The sequence below is a fragment of the Botrytis byssoidea genome, assembly GCF_014898295.1.
Source record: "Botrytis byssoidea strain MUCL 94 chromosome Unknown BBYS_007, whole genome shotgun sequence".
Lineage (NCBI taxonomy): Eukaryota > Fungi > Ascomycota > Leotiomycetes > Helotiales > Sclerotiniaceae > Botrytis > Botrytis byssoidea.
The window spans coordinates 889862-910807 of NW_024065848.1; the positions used below are offsets into that span (position 1 = coordinate 889862).

The 20946-nt window shown below is 42.4% G+C and overlaps 4 protein-coding genes across 4 annotated transcripts; 3 read left to right on the forward strand and 1 right to left on the reverse strand.

The window, feature by feature from the left end:
• Nucleotides 1-2528, forward strand: EAE97_004313 (uncharacterized protein; the record flags this gene model as incomplete). Its single annotated transcript, XM_038874825.1, has 5 exons — nucleotides 1-456; nucleotides 508-662; nucleotides 715-2005; nucleotides 2062-2316; nucleotides 2370-2528. 5 exons carry the CDS (start codon nucleotides 1-3, stop codon nucleotides 2526-2528), a joined length of 2316 nt encoding a protein of 771 aa, XP_038734269.1.
• A 2492-nt stretch (nucleotides 2529-5020) lies between these two features.
• Nucleotides 5021-5840, forward strand: EAE97_004314 (uncharacterized protein). Its single transcript, XM_038874826.1, has 2 exons — nucleotides 5021-5390; nucleotides 5503-5840. The coding sequence occupies exons 1-2, from the start codon at nucleotides 5200-5202 to the stop codon at nucleotides 5507-5509; spliced, it is 198 nt and encodes a 65-aa protein (XP_038734270.1). The 5' UTR covers nucleotides 5021-5199; the 3' UTR covers nucleotides 5510-5840.
• Nucleotides 5841-8444: 2604 nt separating this feature from the next.
• On the reverse strand, nucleotides 8445-11640 carry EAE97_004315 (uncharacterized protein; the record flags this gene model as incomplete). Its single annotated transcript, XM_038874827.1, has 3 exons — nucleotides 8445-11230; nucleotides 11293-11436; nucleotides 11559-11640. 3 exons carry the CDS (start codon nucleotides 11638-11640, stop codon nucleotides 8445-8447), a joined length of 3012 nt encoding a protein of 1003 aa, XP_038734271.1.
• A 3721-nt stretch (nucleotides 11641-15361) lies between these two features.
• EAE97_004316 (uncharacterized protein) lies at nucleotides 15362-19193 on the forward strand (the record flags this gene model as incomplete). Its single annotated transcript, XM_038874828.1, has 2 exons — nucleotides 15362-15564; nucleotides 15842-19193. The coding sequence occupies 2 exons, from the start codon at nucleotides 15362-15364 to the stop codon at nucleotides 19191-19193; spliced, it is 3555 nt and encodes a 1184-aa protein (XP_038734272.1).
• Between the last annotated feature and the right edge of the window lie 1753 nt (nucleotides 19194-20946).

Below are 20946 nucleotides of genomic sequence, written 5' to 3' on the forward strand. Positions count from 1 at the left end.
ATGAATAACGTCAATATGTCTGGTATGCCAAATATGGGTGGCCCTGTTGGAACTGGTATCCCTATGATGAATAATGGGGTACCCGGTGGAGCTGCTCGACATCCTACGATGAAAGATGGGAACACTTTTAGCCCTCGATCGCAACTTAACACTTACATTTACGAATATTTTCTCAAGAGTGGCATGTTTGATTGCGCCAGAACAATGTTGAATGAACAAATTAACGTCCAGAAGGATAGCCCTAATCGGGGCGACGCGGAAGAGGGAGATGATTCCAAAGATGATATCGATTCAAAGAGGCCCAGTGATCTTCCTCTACCAAACCTTCCCAGGGAATCTCCTGAAAGTGGCTGTTTTCTCTACGAATGGTTTTGCCTTTTCTGGGAAATGTTCAATGCTCAGCGTAACATGGGGGAATCATCACGTACCGTTCTTGCCTATGTCACTCATACACAGGTATGTCAACCATTGGAGATTCACTAGAAGCATTAACTAAATTCTCGATAGCAAACGCGCCAAAAGGCAGAGCAACAACAGGCTTCGCTTCGTGCTCTCAATCCAAATGGAATGCATCCTGGTGCAGCCTATGGTCGTATGAACCCAGCTATAATGCAAAATGAAATTGCACGACAAGCATTGATGAACGGGGGTAGAGGCAAACCGTGAGTAGTCATTTTTGCTTGTCGTACCAAAGCTAATCAATCACTGCCACAGCACTCCACAGCAGATGCAACAGATGCAGCAAATGCAACAGATGCAGAAACAACAAGCAATGCAGAGAGAACCTTCAGACGGCAACCATCCACAACGAGCTCAATCGCCAGGAGGATCTGCCGAGAACGCTCCATCCCCATCCAAGCGACCACGAATTGAAGGACCCGGATTCAATCAACCAGGTGGTATGGGACCTAATGGAAGAGGACAAACTACTGGAATTCCAGGCCAACAGGTGGGAGAAACCGCCCCCAGCATTACTGCTCAAGCAGCTCATTTGCCACTTTCAAATGGTATCGATTCAAATCTGACAGCGCAGCAGTTCCAGGGTTTCCCAAATCAAAATCCACAAAAGAATCTTCAGGCATATCAGGCTGGCTTGTCACATCAGCAACAAAAGCAAATGCCTGGCGCAGCCGCTGGAGGCCCTCCCAACCAAGGATCGCCCATGATGACGCAAGGTGCTGATGTTAATGCAATGACTACTTATGGTTACGGCGCTGGTGAAATGGGTCAAAACGGTGTAAGGGGTGCTCCAGGTGGCCAACAAAGTGGCCAACAAGGTAACCATGCTTTGCAAGACTATCAGATGCAGTTAATGTTGCTTGAGCAACAAAATAAGAAGAGACTCATGATGGCACGCCAAGAACAGGGTGCCGCTGAGGGCCAAGGAGGCCCCGGAGGACCTGGCATGGGACCCAATGGACCCAATTTCCCACAAGGAACCTCACCACAAAGCGGTCCTCGATCAGTGAACTCGCCAAACCCAAGCGAGCAGCAGATGAAGCGAGGAACACCTCACATGAACAACCCAGGCATTCCATCTCCCCTACCCGAAGGTCAAAACAGAGGATCGCCAAGCGCAATGAACTTCAACATGGGACAGCCTGGGCAAATGGATGCCGGCATGAACCCACAATTCTACAAGATGAACGATATGAATGGTAATATGATGCAAAACGGCATGCGACCCCCTAGTTCCCACCCCGGATTCCCACAAGGAATGTCACAGCAGCAAATGATGATGGCACGACAGCAAGCAGGCAACTGGCAGAATGGTCCAAACGGCGGTGCTCCCATGGTTGCCAACCCTTCCCAAGGACCCCCACAAGCCATGGGCACACCTCAACAACGAAATATGCCTCCACCAGCAGCTCCCGCTAACGCCGGCGCGAACGGACGAACACAACCATCGTCCCCTCAAGGTAGCACTGCTGCACCTCCAACGCCTCAGCAATCGAATAAGGCAAACCCCAAGAAGAAGAATGAGACCAAGGAAACAAAAACAAAGGTAAATTTCTTAGCGTTTAATGGATTTTTTGGTAGAAATGTTGACATTGATAACAGCGGGCTACAAAGAAAGGATCCGCCGCAAACCTCAACGCTGGTGCTACACCCTCCGCCGACCCAACCCAAGAAGCCGCGACCCCCACCCCAGCGACCCCGATCACCCCGGTTCACACGAAGACTTTCAACAATGTTCCAAATCCAAACGGTGCCGTTCAGCCCGTCAACGGTCAACCTATGGCGACTGCCCCGAACGTTGGAGTTGCATCGTCGCAGCCTGATCCTCTGAATGCATTCCCAATGAATGATCAACCGGTATGCCTATCACATGTCATTTCTTCTAGGTTCCACTAATAAAATTTCAATAGTTTGATATGCTCGAGTTCAACAATCCTATGAATGGAAATTCGGATGTTCTTACCGACTTTGACTTTGATTCATTCTTGAATGATTCTACTGGTGGCGCAGATGACAATTATAACTTTGATCCTTATCTAGGAGAAAATGAAATATCCGAGACTGTTTGAAGCAATTCAGGTGCATAGGGTCAATTTTCCGGCGTTTTCGAGCATACTTTGGCGTTTATCGGATCATACCACTTCGAGCTTTCCTGGCGCATGGACTCTCAAATGTGAAAAAGAATCTGGAACTTCAGAAAGGATTAGAAAGGGGTAGTGGTTGTTGCAAGTGTTTAAAAAAAAAAAAACTCCTTTTACATAAGACATGACACGATCGTGTGACGTTGGATAGGAATCAATGGAGGGGAGTGGTTTTCATTTTGTGTTTACGCTATTTATACTTTTGATCAGTCAAAGGACGTACTTAATTACTTGCCTCATATTATGACTTTCTCGGCATATTTTTACTGGGCAAAGTTATGAGATGGGAACCGGCGTTACTTTGTTTAAATGATTAGTCTATCTTGTTTATTATCCACCATATTTCTTTTGCGTTGGAAGGGATATTGGGATCTCTTGGGGAAAGGGAGGAATCCTGTGTATTTATCATTGATGGGTCCAGTTATCTCTCTCTTTTATTACAGGGCGGGTTTTATCACTAGGAGACTCGAGAAGACGTTTGTTTATTTTCCAAAGCAAATTTGGAGTAAGACTATTAACATATTTTTTTTTATCAATGATTGAATGTTTTTTTTAGTAGAGTGATTGTATTATATCTGAAGATGAAAGGGAGTATCAACTATTAACTTTTGTCGCAATTTGCTTAAGGGTCATTCATATTAAGGGGCTCGGTAATGCAAAAGTTGTAGATTGATCTGCTTAGGTGCAGCACGGATTATATTGGAGTAGTGGGGATGGTGGGTGGGTGGGTGAGTGCTATGCATGCATTGCAGTGCAGCACAGTGCAGATTTTTTTTTTGGATGACTTTTGCCCACTCTTTTTTTGCTTCGTTTGTTCGTTGTATGTGCTTATTTGGCGGGAATACAAGTGTGCTGATTAGAACATTTTATGTTATGGTAAGGAGATGAGAGATCGGGAGTTGTTGCTTGTTTATGATTTTCGAAATTTGTGGTTGGTGTTGTTGGTATGGTGATGGAAGTGTGAGAATTGGGAGAATTGGGAGAATGGATGGAGATGTTTATATTTATCTTTGTGGATTGGGATTGTATTTCATTGAATGGAGGTATGGAGGGAGGGATGGAGGAGAGGAATGTTTGGATGAGTGTGTATTTGTTCTTCTGAGGAGGGGAAAAGGAAGAGGGAAGGGGAAAGGGGAAAGGGGAAAGGGGAAAGGGGGTATGATGTCCTTTTGAATTTGGGGGGGGGATGAAGGGAATGAATGAGAAAATGGAAGGATAGTGGGGGGTTGTTTGGCTTGTTCTATGTGTGCGAGAAGAGATCAGGAATAAGGGGTAATGTTGTTTGGATTTGGGTTTGGATTTGGATTTGGACTATGGATTTCCCGAGGGGATTTCATGTGTGGGATGAGGGTAAGAAGTTGGATGGATGGAGATGGGGAGGGGCTGGGGTCATAGGGTTATGGGGTTCTGAGAGAGGTATAGGGATGGAGAGATGCAAAGATGGTTGGTGGAAGATCTAGATCTGGAGTGGAATGTTGGGAGGGCGAAGTGGTGTTTGCGGGATGGGGTTATGGGAGAGGACAGGAGAGATTTGAGAATCGGCGAGGGAGGTTCGAGGATCAGAGAGAGGCGTAACAGGAGGGGAATAACTTGAAGATGTCTGTAATGTGGATGAGGTATGATGTTGTGGATATGAAGTTGGGATTTGGGGGTGATGAGGAAGATTGTGATATTAGAGGTTACGCGTTCTCGGGATAAAGAGGGGGGGTATTCGTCTTTAAATGTGAGTTTCTATTCTACTCTTTGTTTTTGGCACTTCTTGGAAACTCCATCTCTGAATAGCTTTCGGAGTCTAGTGAAGGAAGGGGAGAGCAGAATATTCATATTTTTATGAGGTATTGAGTGGGTCAAGAGCCAGGATACTAGAATTGGATCCAGGGGGATGAAAGGTGGTGTTTGGTGAATGTTCAAGTAAGTATATATATTTTAGTAGGTGGTGGAATGGGAATCGCGGTATTTATGGAGTCTGTAAGAGGGCTGAGATTTTCTGATATCTCTGCTGGTAAAGCTCTCATGGCGACGATTAGAGATTTTGTCTCTGGGCTAGGCTTGTGTGAAGAGTTTGATCATTACTACTGGGATTGTAGGAAAGCTGGCTTTGGTTTTGATTCTTGAAAGGCTGGAGTTTGATGCTGTATGGATTGAGAGATTTTGAATGTGCTACGTGTAATCGTAACCGTGTAGGAGATAGGTAATAAGTTAAAGATGCAGTGGTGAAGCTTGAGGAACGGTGCTTTCATTTCCCATTTGAAGTATCGAGGGGAACCATGACAATATATCCAACTACAAATCCCCTCGTATGGGAATCTTCCCTCAAAATACTCTCAACACTCCTTAGGTTTCTCAAAACAAAAACTCACATCTTCATCCTCACCCCAGCATTCCCCGCCAATCACGTGTCCAATCCATAAGCTGACTAATCATCATCATAACCAAAAACTCCTCAATACCCAACTAGCATCAAAGAATATTCAAGCTCGCTCCGCAACAAGTTCTTCCTCTCAAACACACACCCCTCCAATCCACCCTCTCTGCGCATAGAAACCATTCAAAACATCTCACACACTCCACATCCACACGATCTCAAAACTTCCACAAAATGGCACCAAAAGCCCAACGTGTTGTCGTCGAGCGCGCCGGCCGTCGCCCCGCTCAACCAAAAGGTTATTTCGCAAGCACGTATACTGCGTTGACGGCGCCGGAAAATGCAAGTGTGGTTAGGAGTATTGGAGTTTTTGGCATTGCGGTTGCGTTTTTTTCGAGCAGTTGGAGCGAGTATCTTTTGCCGCCGTGAGTACTTTCTTTCTCTTTTTTGTTTTTGGTGGGATGGGATGGGGAGGGGAGGGGACTTTAGATGTGGATTGGGATTGAGACAGGGTTGGGCTAATAATTTGCGGTGTAGTTTGTAAAGAATGAATGGCGATGGCGATTGAGAATGCTATGGGAATGAAATATCGATATGCGGAATCGATATGGGAAAGGCGAGAGATGATGATGAGAGGGGATACCTTAAATGACGACAACAATGTACAATGGATTAGGTCGCAGATGAAAATACAGCAGTTGGTGGAAGAAATGTATGATAGGATGGATGCATGAAGGACGGATATGAAAACGATGGGATGTGATATCGCGAGGATGGTCCAGAAAACTCGGAATCTGTATACATCGGGATGGAAACGAGGCGTTGATACTTATTATGAATGGATCTCTACTTCCTCTATACACTATTATTGGATGCGATTGTGATTTGTAATTGGAGTTTCTTGTGAGATGTGCTTGTGATGTGCTTGTGGTTGTGATTTGGCTAGGTGAGGGGCTAGGTGCGATTGTTTTCATGGAAGGAGGGAAGAGTGGAAGTGGCGAGGCAAATTATAAGTCTATGGAGTGAGTAATGCTGAAAGTGGTACTGATTTATACTGGGATAGAATTCAATATGGTAATGAAAGCAAGTGCTTTTATGAAACCCAAGTCTGAGAAATCCAGACAACTCTTGTGACATAATGGGAAGGGCAATCAGTAACCTCACATCACAGGTTATATTACCAGTGATTCATCTTATACATCCTCACGCTGTCTATCATAATCCTACGAATCTGAAACAAAAGCATAATCATCAAGCTCGTCCTGGAAACAATCGCGAGTGAGGTTTTCGACTAGGCTCAAAGCTAGCACTCTGTTTCCATACACGAAGCATCCAATTCCGGCACTCTTCCCGCCCACATACCATCCGAAGACTCTGCACTACTCATAATGAACCGATAGTTTAACTCATAAAATCGTCTTCTGTCATCCCGACGATTCGATCGCGCTCTATATATCATATCTCGTTCTATTTTATCATCGAAACTTGAGTAGAGTGGGTATCTACTCAATAAGTATATCTTTAATTGTTTATTTATCTCTTCAAACTTTATCTTCATTCAATCTCATTCTCTCCAACCTCCGACCTCCAACCCAACCCAGCCCCCCATCCCAACCTGCCATGCCAATCCATTACATCTACAAATATCACCACGAACACCAGCCTCGTAGGATACCAGATAGATACTCCTCCAACCTTCCATACATCTCATCTCATCTCACATCTCACATCTCACATCTCACATCTCACAATCCACACCCCCATCCTATAAGTGCCAAACTGAAACCAAAACTAAATCTATATTACAAATTATATAAAATTATATATATATAACAATATACCTACCACCAAATATCTAATGCTCAATATACACCATTCACTATCCAACCGAAAACGTATGTATAGGATGTTCTTTGATGTTCGCTTCTGGAGTTATTGATGAAAGAGAAAGAGAAAGAGAAAGAGAAACTACCAAGTACCAAGTAAAAAATAAAATCCGCTACTGATTTACCCATATATCATCTACCTACCTAGCTACCTACCCACCCATCCCGCCAGCCCACGAAAGAAACAAGATACTTCTCACTCTCTTTCCAATCCATTCCGATCGAGTTCAAGCCCCAACCCCAACCCCAACCCCAACCCCAGTCCAAGTCCAAGTCCAGCTACAGCTACGGCTACGGCTACAGCTACGCATTGAAAATATATCTAATCTCTTCCACTCTTCCACTCTTCCACTCTTCCACTCCCCAACTCCCCAACTCCCCAACTCCCCAACTCTCCAACCCACAAAGAAGAAAGGAGTCCTCAACGCAACTTAGAATCTGTTTGTAAATCGCCAGACCCAGACCCAGACCGAGACTCAGATCTCTTGTACACATATACATATATATATACCTTGATAGATAGAGTATATAATCTCCCAAATAACCTCCCAACAAAATAAAAAAAACACATCACATTTTTATAACCAACCAACCAACCAACCAACCAACTGACTGACTAATTGACTCGCACGCAGTCACTATCCATCTGTATGAGTTTAGCGAGCCTCCGTAACTTGCTTAAATAACCCCCCCCATACTATATCTATATTGCTTCACATCCATGCATCCTCATTCTCCCCTCTCTCCTTCCATCTTCACGAGATACCTGCCCAAGTAAATACTTCATCACTCTGACTTTCATCATCACATTTAAATTCATAATCATATTCAGCCACTTGAACCCATGCCCAAATGTAGCTTTCAAATTGAAATTTTCTCTCTTCTCATTTCATTTCATTCCGCTTCAATTCGCTACATAAATCTCATTCTCCATGCCTTTCATATTTCATCTCCTCCCTCTCCATTCTACACTCATCTCTCTCCACCCTCAAATTTCACAAACGTTGATAATGCAACCTTTCCAAAAGGCGAAGCATCAATCCTATCATTCTATCGTGCCAATGATTTATTCTCTCTCCATCAATCCATCCATATCTGTCTCCCATTCAAGTAACTTTCTTCAACTATCAAGAGGGTATGCGTGACGCCGATATGCGTTGTAAAGAAAAAAAAAAGGAAAAGAATGCTGATGTTGCTTTGTTTCCCCAATCCATCCCGCCAACCTCGCCCATTCCAATCTTTCAAACCATCCCTAACCCGACCTAAATTCCCTTCCGTTTCCCTATCAAAGCGACCCACATCCCACCACCCAATTCCCACCATATGCACACCACACCAGAATTAGAATGGGGTATATTATATAGATATCTGAAGTTGTATGCATTTTTCAACGTCCCGGCGGATAGTCATTGGTATTGAGCCAGCAACGGAGAATTGCATGAAAAAATTAGATAAAAAGAAGAAATGTGAAGTGAAGTAGTGAAAAGATAAAAGATTCGATGTGTTCCTTTGTGTTCGTACATCAGTCGTAATCGATCGAATGCGTGCGAACATCTCAATCATCATTGTTCGTGCAGCCTCCGAAGTACCACCTTAAGCAGTTTGTGGTTCTGCAACATCAATATCTGGCGAATAGGTATTACTTATGCCCGCACTTTCCGGTACATGACTAGTCCCTGTATTCGCACTCTCTCGCTTCGAAACCCCAGAGACGCCACTATCACCCTCGTCGCGATCGAAGATGATACCATGTATATTTAGACCATGCTTATCGCTTGCCGGAGTCTTCAAAGTCTCCTCTTCGACCTTTTCATCAAGGTTCATCAGTGCTGGAGGACGGTGTCGCATCTGTCGGGCTTTTGCAAGAGAGATAGTCTTTTGTTGATAAGTTGTAGTTATAGGTTTGGAATCGTCTCGGTCAATGGTAGCTTTCATCAGTGCAGCCATCCATAATCTACCCTGTTTGATATTCGGCACTGCAAAGTAGTGCACGGTAGGTTTGGTGAAGTTGACAGCTCTGGAAAGACCAGCTCGTGGTGGAACGAGTTTGAAAATGAACATGGAATCACCGCCACTTTTGCTCAACGTGGATTCTGGTTCGGCATCTGCCTCCGCTGATGCAATAGTTCCTTGTGCATTAATAGGGCTTGTAGGGCTATTCGTTGCACCGGTGAGAGTGGCATGAAGACCAGTAAGGCGATCAGTGTCGGCTGGCAAGACTCGATGGAATGAAATATCGATCAATCCTTTCTCTTGATCATCGGTCTCGGAGTAGTAATATGACAGCCGGCGGCCCTTCAACACAAAAAGTCTAGGCTTCCATGTTGTCATGAGATTTGAACTTTTCTTTTTCATCCATCCACTGTAATCTGCACCGACCATCTGTTCCTGCGGCGTTTTCTTCTCGAGCCCCCGCGTATAGGCACTAGTTTCCTTCTTGGACTTCTTTCTCGATGCTTTGGGATTAATCATAGCCGTCTTATCATCTGCAGGATCAAGTTCAAAGCTTGGGCCGGCTGAAGGTGTGCTCGAACCAGTTCTTGAAGGCGATTGAAGCGGTGATTCTTTTGTTGAGGATGATACCGTGTCTGTTGGTGAAGTGATACGGGATTTCTCACGGCCGGTGACAGCATCAGATATTGCGCGCATGCTGAAATGGCTAGAGGATCCTGTTGGTTTAACAGGTAACAGCCGGTCGTTAGGGTAATTTTGTTGGAGACTTGGTGATTTGGGCGACATCATACTATCCATAGATCTTTCTGGTTGAAGTCTGGTAACGAGTGGGAAATCGTCCTTCGGGGGTGGTACTGGTCGAGGAGGTGAATTGACGGAACTTTCAGAGGGAGTTCTTCGACGACCATTTACAGATAAGCCGTAATACTTTTGTGCCGCGGTAGGTGGTGTCGTCTCTCTCACTGAATCGACGCTACCAAATCTTGAATGTCTTGAATTTGTTGTGGCAGTCCTTAATCTTTGCTCATCAGTGTAACTAGAATTTCTAGAGTGTCCAGCTGTGCTACCTCTCTTACGTAGCACGTTCCTCTGCCGACCCTCCAATTCACCACCCGAGAAATATCCTCGATCAATATCTAAATTAGTTGGGGGGGCTATAATTTCAGATGGCTGATCAGCAGATCCCTTGGTGGTAATCTCCGTGAGACCAGCCGACGATAACGGGCGATTCGAGGATAAAGGTCGTTGGGACATGGCGGATGTCGCATCACCAAGTGACCAATCTTTGTTAAATGAGGCTTGTTTCCGGTGTGAAGATACACCTTGGGGTTTATCTGCTGTGATTGTACTCATGAGTGAATTAGTGGTACTGAATTCACCAACCGAACTTTGCCTAGAGTGATGTAAATCCCTGATTGATGCAGCAGAAGGTCTCTTTTCCCCTGGAACTCTTGGACTCCCTTGCGGGGTTTTGGGAGATATTGGAGATGAGGTTGTGACAGAGTCGTTTCTTGAGGGACGCTGATGAGATTGCCGAGCATTATTTGATGATGACCCGGGCCGGTTGCTCAGACTGAGGTTTCTTGGTAGCATTGTCGATGAAGCACCACTACGAACGCGGCGGCCGCCATCTTCAGAGCCAATTTCACTAACAGCATATGTACCAGTGTTCCTTCTTGTTGGCGTTTCACCATTTACTTCGTCTTGGAGGGCTTTTATCTTTTGCCATGTTTTGAGTCTTCGTCCAACAGAACCTAATTCAAACTCCTTTAAGAAAACCGATGTTTGGTCCATGCCCAAAAGAACATCCCCAGTGATTTCTTGATCTCGAAACACTTCACAGTGCTTCTTATCAACTCCTACAGTAAACAAGTATTCTGCGACTTGCTCGGGTGTCCATATATTAACCTCGTCGAGCGTGTGTATGTCTTCCTCTTCTTCATCCGTTTCCTCACCATTGATATATGACATTCTTGCATCATTGTGATGGCTACTATATTCGCTCCCCGAATCATTGATCGATTTCGGTACAGAACCAACGATATGGTTCATATCTATTATGTGCTCGTCAATCACACTCAAAGTTTCGTTCATGACTGGACTATCCTGACCGTGGACATGAGATTTCGCAGCCGAACTCGCACTCACTGCGCTCAGTGGTGGTATTATTTTGGGGGTGACGTTTGTTGGAGATTCAATTGAAGTTGGAGATGAGGATAATCGACCTGCAGACAGGATATCTGAAATATCTCCTGCAGTCTCGGGCAGAGCTGTCGTCTCAACAGAAGGATTCTGCGCAATCGTTTGAAGAGGCTTTTGAAGGGATGGTTGAGGCAGCGGATTTTGCAGAACTCCGGGTTGAGACATCGAAGTTGTCGAAAAATTTGGATGGGAAGGGTTTCCACGAGGAGCTAATCGGGTATAGACTTTTAATGATATATCAGTTTCGATACCCAATGCGACATCAGTTCCTGTGTGGGAAGCTTACCTTCTGGGAATAAACCACTCGAACCATTCACCAAACTCCTTCCAAGGTACCATCCGTCCCCAAATTCGTCATCTCTCTCTATTAATTCGACCCGATCTCCTTTTGATAAGCTGAGCTCATCAGAACTGCGGGCAGAAAAATCATCTAATTTAAACATTAGTGGCAGAACTCCCTTACATGAAGATTTATTGGAGCAATTTTGTATGTGTCTTCCACATCCATCATACTTCCACTCCCCCATGATAACCAAGGTAGATATAACTTACGAATTACAATCAAAGTTGAACCAGGCTCTGGTCGCATTGCATCTGGTCGATGGTTGGACTCCATTGTCCTTGGGGGTTCCATCTTGTTCAATTCTATCTATCCAGCTCTTTCAATAATTTCTTGTCCTCCCAAGGATCCTTTACTATTTACAAAATAACCATCGGAACTCGTTTGTGGTATGGATCTTTTGAGTTGATATATGCTTATTGATTGAAGCCCGGATGTCGTCGCAGAACGATCGTCTGAAATTTGAAGGATGGTTGACTCGAATTTTATTTGCAGAGGTGTGTTTTCGGGTTGCATTAACAACAACAAAAGTGAATTTGTTGTCGCAACATGAGTAGCAGGTATAGTACAACCAGTGATAGGTTTATTAGCTGGATGGGTGTTTGGTGCACCACAATGTGCAAAGCACAGGAATGGATAGAGGATAAAGTCCTGATAAAGTGGATTTGGAGGTATCTTTGAATCAGGGGGACATAATTGAGTCGTGCAATATAAAATAGAGATTGAAGTGATGGGTGAGTGAGTGGATGAATGTTATCTGGAGAGAAGTAAGGTAAGGTAAGGAGTGAGTGAGTGAGTGAGTGAGTGAGTGAGGTGAGTGAGGTGAGTGAGTTGAGTGAGTTGAGTTGAGATGCGTGAGTTGAGTGAGTGAAGAGAAGTGTGATAATGATAATAAAAAATAATGGAGAATTGAGTGGTGGTGGTAGTGGTAGTGGTAGTGGGAGGGGAGGGAGGGGAGGGGATTGAAAGTCGAAAGTTGAGATTGGAGATTGGAGATTGGAGAGTTGAGAGTTGTCGGCGTATCGCAATGCAAAGGGTACCTGGTAATGTATGTACTTCGTCGCTACTAGTTGGCTGTATGTATAATATATATCAAGGGCCTATAACTATATAATATTATATAATATCAAATTTCTATAAGTTTATGGTTTTTTTCTTTCTTTCTTTTAGTTTAGCAAGTGGAGTATGATTTAAGTGAGTTTTGGGGATTAGAGATTTGAATTTGTTGAAATATTGGTCTGTGAGGTTAAGGGAAGTCTAAAAAAAGGAAGAAAAAGTATGGGTAATTGGGCTCGACATTTACTTTCAGCTGTTACGAGTAGAGCATTGGATTATGAATATGAATATGAATATGAATATGAATATGAATACATACCTGGTAAGTAATGAGCAGAATGGTAGATAGATGATAGGTAAGTGAGGATAGGATAGGATAGGATAGGTAAGTGAAGTGCCTCGAGAGTGCTCACTCACTGCTTTGGGAAAGTGGGTGACAACCTGGAAGTGTAGGTAGTAGGTACCTAGTATATAATATATAATATATAATACATAATATATAATACATAATATATAATATATAATACATAATACATAATACATAATACATAATACATAATACATAATACATAATACATAATACATAATACATAATACATAATACATAATACATCCTAGATACCGCTACGGAGCAATAATGCATCATGCTTGGTTGGAGAAAGAGCTGACTTAGCCTCACCTGACTGATTTGCTTAGTTACATATCATACATCTGCAATGTCAGAACCCAATTGGCGGATGCGTGTTATATACCTAGTATCCATCACTCTCATCATCTCACCCACGCGTCTACTGGTAGTTTTGCTTTTTTTTTTTTTTTTTTTTTTTTTTTTTGGAATTACCTGCTATGTACGAAGTATTCTAGACGGGAGTCTGTAAGGTTACTCACTCTATCTCTAGGTTTTCTCTGCTTCTCTCTATCGACCTACCTAGTGCGTACTTAGTATCCATCTTGATCTGTATCTTGATTTGTAGAAGCTATTTGTAGAAGCTAGAGCCCAAGACATGGAAGGCAACCTGTACTCTGGACTCTGGAGTCGTCTGTACCATTCATTCAATTGACCATGACCCTTACCCACAATCTTTGCCGCTTACAACAACCAACCGGAGACCTATAAATATGAATGAGTTCTTCCATCAACTTGATCCCCCCTCCCCTCCTCTCCTCTCCCCTCCCCAGTCTTTTCATCATCCTGGGAGGGGAATTGTGATCCCACTTCCCGGTAGTCTCGAAAAGAAAGCCATTGCGTTGCGTTGCCACCAATAGTCGACTTTCTCAAGTTATGATGTGGTAGATACCACGTGGATGTCAAATACTTGTTGGACTTATGGTGGTGGGTAAAAAGATCAAAAGATTCATTCTTTATCTGCTATTATACTGGTGCAGTACTTATTGTAGATATTAATAAGTGTGTCTGTCCCCTCTACCTCTATTGTGATTGATTCAATCCCGAATCCATGCTTCTTCCAAGTTCTCAATGCATGCCTCAAACCTCCAATACATAGCATAGTAGTCACGAGGGAATACTATCCCGTATGCTATCTACGCTCTAGTAGTGCCACCAATATATCCAGAAAGGATCATAGCCACATGACCAAATCACTTCTTATGGCCTCCAGCTTTTCATTTTTCGCAATTTGAATGCTACATAATATCATTCCAATTATGCACGCAAGAGTGTACAGCATTATTCCTCTCTAGGCAGATAGATATATTCTACGAAGTACATATGAAGTAACACGAGCTAATACGAAGTAACACGAGCTAATACGCAATGGAAGCAGGCTAGAAAGAGGTGAGCGGGTTATATATTGTTCATATTAGATAAATCCTTTACTATACAATGTAATAATCTTCACAGTCTGTGGAGTCTATATCATAAAGTGTGTAAAGTGAGTAGTAATATCTGTAATGGCTGTAGAGTCTGTAACCTTAATGTCTGTTTGTAGCCCCTCATTCCCCCTCAACCTCTCCCTCATGTCATGAACCCATCGTTGCTTGAATCTTGACACTTTTCAAGAAGAATTATATTACTATGGAAGTGACTGACTGCTATGTACCTAGGTAGGTATTCTATCCTTGTGTCTTTCTATTCTTATGTCTTTTTTCTCCTTCGGTCTTTCTGTCCTGTCCTTCTGTCCTTCTGTCCTTCTTCTATCCTCCTATACTTCAACCCTCTTGTCCTTCTGTTCATGTCATCTATCCAGTAGACCTAGGTACCTAAACATCTCAATACCTACATAAATCAATACCAAAACCCATTCTTCAATAAACTCACTTACTAATTGATGATATTTCATCTCTTTCATCTCAATCAATCTGAATGAAAACATTACATCGTGATTAATATATTCCCATCCTCTAATAATATAGCACTTATAGATTCATCTCATCCTCATTGGTTATTATCGATTTCGACCTTACCTTGTAGAGTTTATCCATTCATTCACCTTTGAGGTTGTTTGTTATCAATACCTACATACTGCCTTCTCGATGCTGATGCTGATACTGATACTGATACTGAACCTCACCAAACATCCATTCACCAACCTCGACTTGTCTGCTTCACACTACAACAATTTTTGATAAGCAACCTCTTCAATTTACTTTGAATTCTGTTGTCATATTTCCTGTCATAATTTAATTCCTTCCTATAGTGAGAGAAAGAAGGAAAGCAAATATCACATGTCCCTTACGGCAATCCTTGTTCAGAACATCTCATCTCACATACCATAGTATGGTACAAGACAGGGCTTGATTCCTTTTTCTTTTTCCACAAAACGAACTTCTCGAGATCTGGAACAGAGGGTGTGGACGTGGGTGAAGGTAAAGGCGAGGGATTGAGGAGAAAATATTCAATACACCTTCATACATGAAAGGTCTCTAATGCTTTTCAAATCTACCTTGAATTGTGACCAAGACGAATTCAATGAATTCTCGACAGCGTCGAACTTGAGACATGCGCCGACCGCCCGATAAAGAGGGCAATTCTGCCATGACCGAACGAGATGTTGTCTCCTCTAATGCCACATTAAACGCCTTTTTGGGCGGGTCTCGACAAAAATCTTGGATGATCGCAGGAGGGGCACCAGTTCGACCGACTCCACGACGTCCTAGCATCACTAAACCGTCAGATCAGAGCAATGCGAACAATCCTCAAAGGTACGCTACATCTAATTCACTGACGGAACACCACACACTCGAGCACAAAAATATTGTATCAAGTGGCTGGCGCAAAGGGCTACTTATTCATAGATAGATATGGACGGGTATCCCGTGGGCTTCACACTGATTAGAAGTTCGCATCATTGCCATGGGCCAGGTATCCTGGCCCTATCTCCAGATGTTGTTTGCGACCCTTGAGTGCCTGCTTGTATCATGCACACGTCACAAACAAAGCTCCATTCAATGATTTGAGGCTAATTACTGTAATCTGCAGAACTTCGACCACTACTTTACTTTCGCCAGTAACAAGCAACGAATCATCGAGTCCCGAACTGGTGCAAAATTCTGTCCCTCTTCAAAACACACACACCGCTTCCTTCTCCGGCACGCATGGTTCTTCGAGAGTGAATGCCACAATTGCAACAAGTCAAGCGCTGCAAGAAGCATGTATTACACCTTCAAATCCCGATATTGCCCAGCCACGAGTTCTCCCTGATGCAGCGAGAGGCGACCCCGACGAATCTTGCACAGTGACAATATCTGCAAGGCCTCCTTTGTCGGAAGAAATTTCCCAACTGCAGAGCTCAGCCGACATCACTTCGACTGGAAACTCATCCCGGGATTCACTGCCCAAGTCCTCTTCAGACCCAAATATAAACAGTCGGGTACCATCTGTTATCAAAAGGAATTCAGAAATATTACCAGCCGTCCAGGGTCAAGGGGATCACACAATGCTTTCTTCTCATGCACAGCGTCCTCAACGGCAACCGTCATGTCGCGCTACCATGCCTTCTTTGAAGCCCCGTGCTGAAATGGTAAAGAGGTATATTGAACGATATGGGGGTATGGCCAGCCTAAATTCTGCGCTTGAAAAGCCAAGATTCAGTTTGATGGAAACTGCCTGCAAGTCTGATGATGCCCATTATGTTGCAACACATCAGCTGTTTTGTGTGTGGGATACAAGCCGTAAAGATATTACAGGCATAACTGAGCTTCCAGACTCAATGACTTTAACTCATGCGTTTCGGATACTTGGTCAGCTGATACGAGATAATGAAGGCATGGCACCAAACCACCTTCGATGGTTCGCTAATTTTCCAAGTCCATTTGCTGATTTGATGAAAAATTCCGAGCCATATAGACGAATCGTTCAAGAAGTCGGCACATTTCTGTCAAAGTTGGTTTCTAATTGGTCGGAACTAACGAGGATATGTACTAGCAGAGGTCACCCGCCGCTAGTCGATGAATTGATTAATGAATTAGGGCTGTTATCACCGACTTTACAGAATATTGTATTCACTGCGACTAGGCGCAATCTCAATATTGTGGATGATGAATATGGTAATGAAATGGAAAGAGTGTTTGAACAAGATAGGGCCGGACATAGAGAACTTACTGCTCGATATAATACTTCTCGACCACCTTCGGAAAAGGAGATTCAAGAGAGAACTAAAACCATAGTACAAAAGCATTTGATGATATCATTGAAAGCGCGCCAGAAGATGATGACAAACGTTGCTCCGCAACCTTCAACAGCAGCACCAGCGACTCTCTCGAGCATCGGCCCAACTTCAAGGATTTCAAATGCTTCATACCCTCATCTAATGGGATCGAGTTTCAATTCCAATCAGAATCTTCCTCAGCAAAATCATGCTCAGAATCGTCAAACTGGTCAAACTCCAAGTCAAATACGAACCTCGTCCACTAGACCTTCATCACCTTTAATGATGGCAAGTGCGACCGGCAGTCATCAAAGTATTACACCACGTACAAGTGTAGATACACCTGGTGCAATTCCCATACAAGCCTTATCTATGGGGTCGCCAGTCCAACAAGGATTTCAGTATTCGTCACCTATCATGCGTGGTAATGGCTCTCAATTCCCGCCATCGGTTTTGCAGAGTAATGGTTCTCAATCACCAATCACAGGACAAACTCGGGGACTTCCTCAAGGCCAATATAGTTTTGACCCAAGATTCGACATTAGACAACAACAACATTATCCACAACCATATATGCAACAGGCGAATGTCCCAGCACAGTATGGCCCAAACAATACCCAACAAATGAGTTCTCAACAGCTGCAACAAATTCAACTGCATCAGCAGCATCTACAACATCAGCAATATTGGCTACAGCATCAGATGTCTCAACAGCAGCAAGCCCAACATCAAGCTTTAGCACTGCAGCGTCAAGCTCATCCGAGAAGAGATAGCCATCCAATCAATGGTCAGCAACAACAGCAGCAAGTTTTATCAAGAAATGCTAGCAGAAATAGTACCAGAAATAATAGCGTTTCCGGCGAGCATATGTCTCCGTTGGTGAGTGGTCATATTTATGTTCGAAATAATTCTCAAGGGAACCAAGGTCCTCCGCACCCAAGGCCGATGACCATTGAAGAGCAAGAGTGCATACAAGACAGCAACATGCCTGATCCTATGAAAAGATCTTTCATTCCTCCCCTTGGTTTTATACATCCCCAAGGAATTCCAGATCCAGATATGAAAGCTCTTCATCAAGCAAATCTTCGCAGTCCTCGTCTTGTTACTATCGATACACCTAACCTTGGGTGTGATGGCGTCTCTCGCAGGTATTATCAATTTGTGAAAGACTTTCCTATGGCTCCAACGAAGATCCCCTTCGAATCCTCACTCAACAGATTGGAGTTTCAGATTTCTGCCGACGTATTGACGCGTATTTCTTGTGATAAATTTGTTGCCAAAGACTGTCTAATGGTTCGAGAAGTCAAATCGCGGTCTCTTCAATTTCGACTGAGATGTGTATCAGCTGTCGCAGATGCAAATGAAATCCCAGTTTCGAGATGGGTTGTTTCGGATACGGTGTGGCCCGAAATGATCTTCATGGATATCAATAGCCACGAGTTAGAGGCTAGACGCAAATGGCACCATGGGAGAGATCTTCCAATCGATATCACGCCTTATGTAAATCCTGGAACCAACGAGATTACAATATCGATGCCCAAGTTACCTACAACAACTAAAGAAAAGGAATATTTTCTGGCTGTGGAAGAGATTGAGATTTTACAGCACAATGAAATTATGGACAGGTGTAAAGAACAAAGCATTCCTGCAGCAACGGTCGTTGAAGAGATTAAAAAGAAGCTTGCGGGCCCGACGGAGGATGACGATGAGCTTTCGATAGTAGTCACTGATCTTTCCATTGGTCTTACCGATCCTTTTACCTCGACAATCTTTGAAATTCCCGTTCGCGGTAAGAATTGTTTGCATCGGGAATGTTTTGATCTCGCGACCTTCCTATCGACACGCCCAAGCAAGCCGAAACGACCGGATCAACCTTGTATGGTTGACGTTTGGAAGTGCCCGCTGTGCTCTGAGGATGCACGTCCATACAGCCTCCGGTACGATGAATTCCTAGCTTCTGTGAGAGACAAACTACAGGAACAAGATAAGCTTGACGTGAAAACCATTCTAGTCGCGGCGGATGGTACTTGGCGTCCAAAGATGGAGTCGCAACCTTCACATAAACGAAAGTCTACCACTGATGACGATGACGACGATTTGATAGATGAAAAAAGGCCAAGGAAGAAATCAACAAATGACGTTAAGCATGCCGAGGTAGAGATAATTGAATTGGACGATGATTAAACTTTTCTTTGCTTGGTTTTCGTTACGATCACACATGAATACACGAGCACAATGCGGCGTGGAGTTTTGCAAAATTGACCAGCTATTTTTTGGGTTGGATGGATTAGCTTCTTTGCATAGGTGCTTATTAGCGGCGTTGATTTTAGGGAAAATGGATGGAGGACGAGCACAACCCATCGTTTGGCGTACATTAATTTTTGCTACTTCTTCATGGTAGGGCGTTCTCAACTTATTTCGGAAATCTCACAACATGGCTTTGGCGTATGAATGATCTGTTGAACGCGGCTGCGTAGGGTGTGGTTTTCTTAGCATGCGAGAACATGGCATGGAAGGATGGCATATGGTAGGGCATGGCTTTTTTTTTTTTTTTTTTTTTTTTTTTTTCACAGTGAAAAAATACCTCTAGATCATGAGTATCATGAAATTTGAATGGATGATCAGGGATTGGACTAATTTATTGCACCGGGTAATAGACTACTAGGTCTAAAATGGATGAATGGATGGAATGTGTACATTGTAATAATGAGCTGAGATATTTGGCTGCAAGACTTGGGATGCATTCATGTGAAGTAATTACAATATATGAGAATTGAATTTGTGAATTTTGAAATGTTGGAATGGGAATGGGAATTGTGGGATGAGTTAGGGTGAGGTTGTGAGGAAGTGATGTTATGAGGAAGTGATGTTTTAAATTTTTAGGTCTTTTTTGACTCTGGTATTAGTATTGGTATTGGTATAGTATTGGTATTAGTATTAGTATTGGCGAGAGATTAGGGGTGTGCTGGGTGTGCGAACTTATACGGTTTGGTTTACTACTTACTACTAGGTAGGTAGGAGGTAGGTAGGTTACTACACGATATGTGGTAAGTAAGTAAGTATTCTTTCATTCTATCTATCTACTTGTTTCATTCTACTAGACATTTCTCGGATACTATTATTGTAAGAGTTGAGGCCCCGGCTTATCGCACACCACTCATTTTTCGGTCTAATTTTTTAAAATTTAATAATAAATCAACTATATAATACAATCTTATAAAACTTGAGTATTATATAATAAATAGTAAATAATTCTCATATTTCAATTACATCTTCAATCTTGCAAATTAATCTCTTAGTATATAACCTGAAATCTAAGGGATCCATTTATTCTAGAGAATTTATAATTTATATTTCAATTTCTTTATAAAAGTAAATACAAATAATAGCTTTTTTAATTCTTCTTTTATTTATTACTATATTTTCTTAATTGAATTAAAATTTGAAAAGAAGGGTGGTTAATCAAAGTTTTGTATATTATACTTCAATCAAACTTTATAGATATATCTAGAATGCATCTTAGAATTATTCTTTATAAATATATATTTAGATTCTAGTTTATTAAATAATGAGAATATAATAAGCTTAAGGACTTATTGTATATATACTTTGGAGATAATGTCTTTATTGTTTTTAAATTTTTCTAAAAAAATCAATAGAGATTTATAGTTTTAGTTAATTGTATTCTATATTATTATTAATATTCTTTTTAATTGATATATTGAGTTAATATAATCAATATATCTCTTTTTATTAACTTATTTAGTAATCTATATTCTATTCGCTTTTTTCAATTCAAAAATGCTTTTATTCAATTATATAATTAATTTTTAATCTTTTTTTTTTAATTTAACAATAACAATATTATTAATTTTTTATTAATAATATTTATATACAAAATCTAATCTCTTTTTTGCTTATATTCTTAAGATAAAAG